The sequence below is a fragment of the Anastrepha obliqua genome, chromosome 3 (genome assembly GCF_027943255.1).
Source record: "Anastrepha obliqua isolate idAnaObli1 chromosome 3, idAnaObli1_1.0, whole genome shotgun sequence".
NCBI lineage: Eukaryota > Metazoa > Arthropoda > Insecta > Diptera > Tephritidae > Anastrepha > Anastrepha obliqua.
This window is the reverse complement of record NC_072894.1, coordinates 109,801,629-109,808,253: the sequence shown is the minus strand read 5'-3', so window position 1 is coordinate 109,808,253 and position 6,625 is coordinate 109,801,629. Positions and strand designations below refer to the sequence as shown.

The 6,625-nt window shown below is 36.6% G+C and overlaps 1 protein-coding gene across 1 annotated transcript; it reads right to left on the bottom strand.

Moving 5' to 3' along the window:
* Nucleotides 1-4,861: 4,861 nt before the first annotated feature.
* Nucleotides 4,862-6,055, bottom strand: LOC129242153 (tigger transposable element-derived protein 1-like). Its single transcript, XM_054878718.1, has one exon. It carries the CDS (start codon nucleotides 6,053-6,055, stop codon nucleotides 4,862-4,864), a length of 1,194 nt encoding a protein of 397 aa, XP_054734693.1.
* Nucleotides 6,056-6,625: the final 570 nt, after the last annotated feature.

Here is a 6,625-nt window from a genome sequence, read left to right as displayed (position 1 = left end):
CGTTTTCCTCAAAAACACCTTTGCATTGCCAGAAGGTTGTCAGTGTTATGGAGGTTTTTGTTTCAACGTGTGACTTCCAAAGAAGTTTACTATCGAAGATTACTCCAAGGAATTCAATTTCTTTGGATAGCTTGATTATGACTCATTTTAGCTTAGGCAGAACGAGTCCATCAACCTTCCTCCTTCTGGTGAAGAGGACAATACCAGTCTTGGTAGGATCTGCCGATAGTCCATTCACACAGCACCATGTGTCAATCATATAAAACGATTGTTTGTATTGGGTTATGATAAGCGTTCAGATAGTTTTTCTCCATCTTAATTGAAATTTATGCACAGGAAGCCTTACGCGCTTGAAGAAAGTAAAACACAAATATTCGATGTTTTGAAAATAAATACGGCAAATTCGAACAAAATATTTTTAAAAATCCGAATTTTAATTTTGAAATTATTAATTAATACTAGGACTCCCAAGTGCATTGGTATGATAAACGGAAGAAAGAAGAAAAGAGAATGGCTCATAATTTCGGAGGGGGTTCCATCATAGTTTAGGCAGGCATTAGTAAAAAAGGCAAAACGTCTATATGTTTTAAATACACAGGAATGAATAGTGTCAACTATATAAAACTCCTAGGCGAAGTACTTATTAGATTTTTTGATGGCAATTTCAATGAGGAGTAGATTTTGCAGCATGGCAACGCATGATTCAAAAGCAACAAAAGAGTTTTTAGCAGCAAAAAAATATCAATTTTAATGACTTAACTACAATCTTGACCTTAACCAATACAAAATGCCTGGGAAATACGTTCTCATCGGTTTTCAAAAATCAAAAATAGTTTGGTAGCGCTAAAACCCGTAAAAGTGCGGTTATTGACGAATGGTCAAAAATTTATCAAAATGTTATAAAACACTTAATCCAATTGATGCCCCAAGGAGTTAAGTAAGTTATCATAATGCCATTGGTTTTATACTTTTTTTGTTCTATAGATTTTACTTTAGGTAGGTAGGTAGATGAAGTGGTTGAAGTGCCGGTCTGGCACTCCTGAAGCAGCACTAAAGTGTCGTTTTTATACCATTATGAGACCTCCAACAGGCAGATATCTACAGCCAGCCAGAGCTGTTGAAATAATGGAGGAGATTGATGGAATTTAAGTTGGCGCACTGCCCCAGTTTGTCGAAGAAAGTAGCATCCAGTGACCTTAGTCGCCTCGCTTCTAAACTCGGACATTTACAGAGAAAATGCTCTACAGTCTCCTTCTCTGAAATGTTCCCACAGCTTCTGCAATGGGGGTTAAATGGCAACCCTAGCTTTTCCGCGTGAGTGCTGATCGTCCGAAATTAAATGGCGAGGAGTCCAAAAGATTTTCTGAGTCCTCCGTATATTGTACTGGGGCCAAAGGGTTTTCGAAATAGCACACGAAGAAATGGAGCTCCATCTTTCTGCGCTTTCCCGAAAAATAATTTGGGTAGGAGGACCCTGACGCCAATTCAGTCCCCTTCCTGGCAAGCTCATCTGCAATTTCATTTCCCTCTATGTTCCTATATCCTGCAACCCAGATCAGAGAAATGTTACCTGCACACCCAAGAGATTTGATATTCTCCTTACAGGAGCTTACTAGTTTGGTTCTGCTCCATCACGTCGTTAGAGCCTTGATTGAGGCTTGACTATCGGAGAAAATGTTAACATCTCACCCGGTCTCCGTTACCTAAGCTTTTTGCATGCCTGCAGGAACGCAAAGACTTCTACTTGAAAAACACTAGCAGTGTTCGGCAGCTTAAAGGAGATAGATAAATTTCATGACTTAGAGAAAACCCCCGCCTCGACTCCCAATTCTGTCTTGGAAGACAGAGGTGCAAGCTTCGGAGCAGATTTTTCGCTCTATCCAATCTTGTCTATTCGGAAAGATCGCCCTAGCTCGACTCTCAAACTACAATTTGCGGATAGAGAGATCAGTTCGAAGTTCGGAGAAATACGATGTTAACTGCCCGAAAATGCTACCATGTCGCTTGAGAGATTGCCTCCAGATGCAACGCAGCCTTAACCTGATTGCGCTTTGAGCTGCGATGGAAATGACGGAAAAGTCGATGGGAAGTAAGTGCAAAAGGACATTCAAGGCAGCACTGGGGCAAGTTTTACATGCTCCGGTGATACCAATGCATGCAGTTCTTTGAACATTCCCCAGTTTACTGCTATTATAGCCCTTCTGAAGAGCTTCGCCCAAACCAGGAACCCGCATGTTAAAATTGGCAAAACCACTGCATTGTGCATCCATAGCACGACCTGTGGCTTGAGTCTCCATTTTTGCCGAACATATATTTGCAGGAGTAGAAGACTATACTTTCCTTCTTTACCCGATATTCAATGTATAGCTTCCAATGGAGTTTGGAGTCAAGTATCACTCAGATACCTAACTTCCGATGAAAGCGGGATTGGTTGTTTAATTTGGGAAGTCGGAAGGGTGGAGGTTTATATTTTCTGGTAAATAGCACCAGCTCCGTTTTGTCGGAGTAGACTCGAAGGCCGCAAGTAGCAGCCCAGCGACTGAGTATAACCAGTGACCTTTCCAAAATCTCAGCTATGACTGAGGTAAACGGACCATCTGGACCAAGTCATTGGCGTATGCTACTACCTTTACTTTACTTTACTTTACTTAATAAATAATTTCAGTTTTGTGAAGTGTGTGCTTATTTGTAGATACCGTTAAAAGTTTAAATATTAAAAACGTAAATTGTAAAGTATGAAACTCATTTTTATTTTCTAAAATTTTCTCCTATCAGATTTTTATTCTTTCTTATTTTTTTTCTTTCGTAAATTCAACAACCCTTTTGATTTTTTCTTAATATGATTCGTTTCCTTTTTTATTTATTTATTTTTTTTCTTAGACTGCGATGCGGCGTTTTTGAACACCACCACCAAAACGTCATGTATCTCAGCATCAATCAATCAATCAATCGAATTGATTATCAATCTCACGCAAAATCACTCACGACTACCAAAAACCAAATAGCGGTTAAAGCAAATACCATTTAGCGAATTCAAAAATAAAAAATGCAATGATTTGAAATTTGAAAAAAAAGAGAAACATTGCTATGTTCAAAGGGGATAGCCAACGGGTTGCTGCAAAAAGCGGATTATGGCAAACCAAACAGGCGCACAAATTTTGTTTTGGAGAGCAAAGTAAAATCAAAAATCTGCAAAACTACAAACAAAACAAAGTCGAACCTTTGAAAAAAAAAAGAACTGAAAAATGCGCATTAAAAAATGCAAAATGAAGAACGCAAAATTCAATCACATATCGTCCCTTAGGAATTGAGCATTTTTTCTATTTATTAATTTTTTGTGTTTTCCTTTTTTTGCGAAAGGAATAAATAAACACGAAAGGAATAAAAACACATGTGGTTACAGGATATTTGCGAAATGTGAAACCCTTTACGGGGCAGGCAGATTACATTTACACACACACACGCGTACACGTACACACCGCGCAAATATGAGAGCGCACGGCTTGCTTGCGTAGTCAAAGTTTCAAATAAGTGACCCAAAAGCAAATGAAGACGAGCAATGATAGCCTGATAAGCGTAGGTTTCAAGTGCTTTGGTATAATTTTTTATTCAAAATAAACACAGGCGCAATCAAGTGTGCTTTGATAATTGAAAGTGAAGTTTGGAGATAAAATGAAAATCAGCGCAAAAATTGCTAAAATCAAAAGCAAACATTTTATGCATCAATAGTTAGGCTATGAAAAATATGAGAAAATAAAAAATGAAAAAGCGAATTCTTCAAAGCGCAGCAACCAGTTACTATCACTGGCAAAGCTAAAGAAATGTTTGTTATGGTGAAAGAGGAAGCTAATCGTGGCGACTGACAAGTGTTCGCTTGAGTGTAGATAATACAACTCGGCTAACAGTGGCCCATGGAAAAAAATAAAAAAAAATAGAAATACAGGGTGGCCCAAAAACTATTCATGCAATTTAGGTTTTAAAGAACTTTTTTAACAAAATGTTAAAAAAATATTTTGAGAGATGGAAATCTTTACTTTGACCTTTACGCACTCCATTGCATGTCTACACAAGTGGAAAATTTGATTGACGTACGAAACCATTTGCAAAAATTGAAGAACTTACGACAGAGTGATTAATTTTGCGCCACCTATCATTTTACTAAGTAAGTATCTTCGACATGAACCAGACGACATTACCAGCAAACGCCTCATCAGTTGTGCTTGCAAAATCACTGTAAATGAGGTTCCAACTCGCCTCACATCCCCCCTATTTTCCAGAATTGGCTCGCTCGGATCCCTCGCACTACTATTTGTTCCTCTATTTGAAGTAATGGCAGGCGGGAAAAATATTTTATTCAAACGGGGAGGTGATTACAGAAACGAATGTCTATTTTTTAAGCTTTGGCAAATCCTATAATGCGAAAGGGATCAACAAACTACAACAGCGTTGGGCGAGGTGTATAAGCATAAAAGCAGACTATGCGATAAATAAAAAAAAGGTTTACCAGAAACAACTATTGGGTTGGGGAATAAGTTCTCTGTATTTTTACCGAAGAGTTTTACTTAAACATAAAACATTAATTATATTAATAAGTTAATTACACCTAATTCTCTTTTTATACGATAGATACGTTCCCAAAGAATTCGTGTAAAAAAAAATTCGTGTAAAAAGAGAATTAGGTGAAAACAATACTAAAAAATTCTTTTTAGAGTTCACTAAAGAATTTATTTCGTGTTTACACATTTTAATTCTTTAAATATATTATAAGAAATAAATTATACTTTGAAAAAAAAGAAAATAATATCTGAAATTCATTAATATAAAACAAGTAAAAATATAATAATATAAACATAAAAAACTTTTATGCATTGTCACTTTCTGACAATAAACGCATACGTTTGCGTAAGACTAGAATATCACTGTCATCACTAGAATTATTTTGTTCATCATCTTGTGAAATTGTTTCTGGATTATCATCTCTAGGCTCCTGTGTTGATAATTCAGTAGTTTTTGGAAGGAAATCAGTCATTAAAGATTGTGTTTGATTTCGTGATAAACCTTTATAAAGTTCCCTGTAAGATGCCATTAATGATTTCAGTTCACGTTGAAATTTTGCAGCTCGTTCCTCATCAGGATCATGTTGTTGAAAATGATTACCTAATTTTCTGGCAAGATCAAGACCTTCTTTAATTAGAGCTGCATTTAAAATGGGAGGATCTTCTTCGTCATTATCGCTATGTTCTCTGTCTTGATGAGTCTCAAGGGTGAGGTCTATAATTTCATTTTCGCTCAAGCTTTTATCAGTTAATAATTCCTCTATATCGGCAAATGATAGATCATCGAATCCATCTCCACCAATTGTATGTGCCAGCGTTTTGATGTCAGTAAAAACAGCGTTATTATGGATGACAGGATCAGGATCTTTGCTTTTGACACATTCTGGCCAAATATTTTTCCAACATGAGTTCAAGGTTGATGGCTTTAAGTCAGCTAACGCTAACCCAACTTGATTAATGCAGTCCATAATAGAAAATTGTTTCCACATATCAATGACTGTTAAATCCTCATTATGGTCTAGTTTGTCTACCACGTATTGGAATGAACGTTTTATGTAGTACTTTTTAAAAGTAGCAATGATCCCTTGGTCTAGCGGTTGTATTAAGGATGGAGTGTTAGGCGGAAGATAGCAAAATTGCACATTTGGGTGCTCCAAGAGCGGATGGCAAGGTACATTGTCTAGAATTAAAAGAACTTTAAATTCTAGACATTTTGCATTCATGTAGCGTCTAAGTTCTGAAATGAAGTATTTCTGGAACCATTCTGTAAAGATTGCACTGGTCATCCATGCCTTTTTGTTTGCTGTCCAGTGAATTGGCAGTTTATTGAAATCTACACTTTTCATCGAGCTTGGTCTTAAAGCACGATTTACTAGCAGTGGTTTTAACATACGTTCTCCTGAAGCATTGGAACAAAACAACAATGTTACACGGTCCTTTGCTACTTTTAAACCACCGGCAGTTTTCTGCGATTTTGCAACATAAGTTCTGCTCGGCATTTTTTTCCAAAAGAGGCCACTTTCATCTACATTCCAAACTTGATCTGGGGTGTATCCTCCATCTTCAATAATTTTTCTAAGTTTTTCAGGAAATTTTTTGGCAGCCAATTCATCTGCAGACGCAGTTTCTCCCTTAATTTTTACATTATGAAGAGCATGTCGTTTAAGGGGTTAGGTGGGTTTGAAAATTTCAAAAAATCGATTTTTTTTTTGTCTTATTAAATAGTATAACACGTTTAAAATATTCTCCTAAAATTTCAAATTGAGCCGAGTAAAATTCTACGAGATAGACCCTTCAGAAGTTCCGCCCATCAGGCCATGTCAGTGCAGCGTTTCGCAGGTATACGCGTTTATCTCAAAACTCGATTTTTTAAGTCGGTGGACACGATTTCTCGAAAAGGTATGAAGCGATTTTGTTCAAATTTTGCACACATATTTGGAATAACATTATCAAGTTATTGAACGAAGGATTTTTTTTTATTTTTATTACAACTAATTTTTTCGAGCCAACACATGACGAAAATTTGACCAAAAATTGTGTTTTTTTGTTCAAAGACTGTCAAAAATTCA

Excerpts from the sequence above, each read along its gene's own strand:
- LOC129242153 (XM_054878718.1), bottom strand. The coding sequence starts at position 6,055 with ATGCCGAGCAGAACTTATGTTGCAAAATCGCAGAAAACTGCCGGTGGT.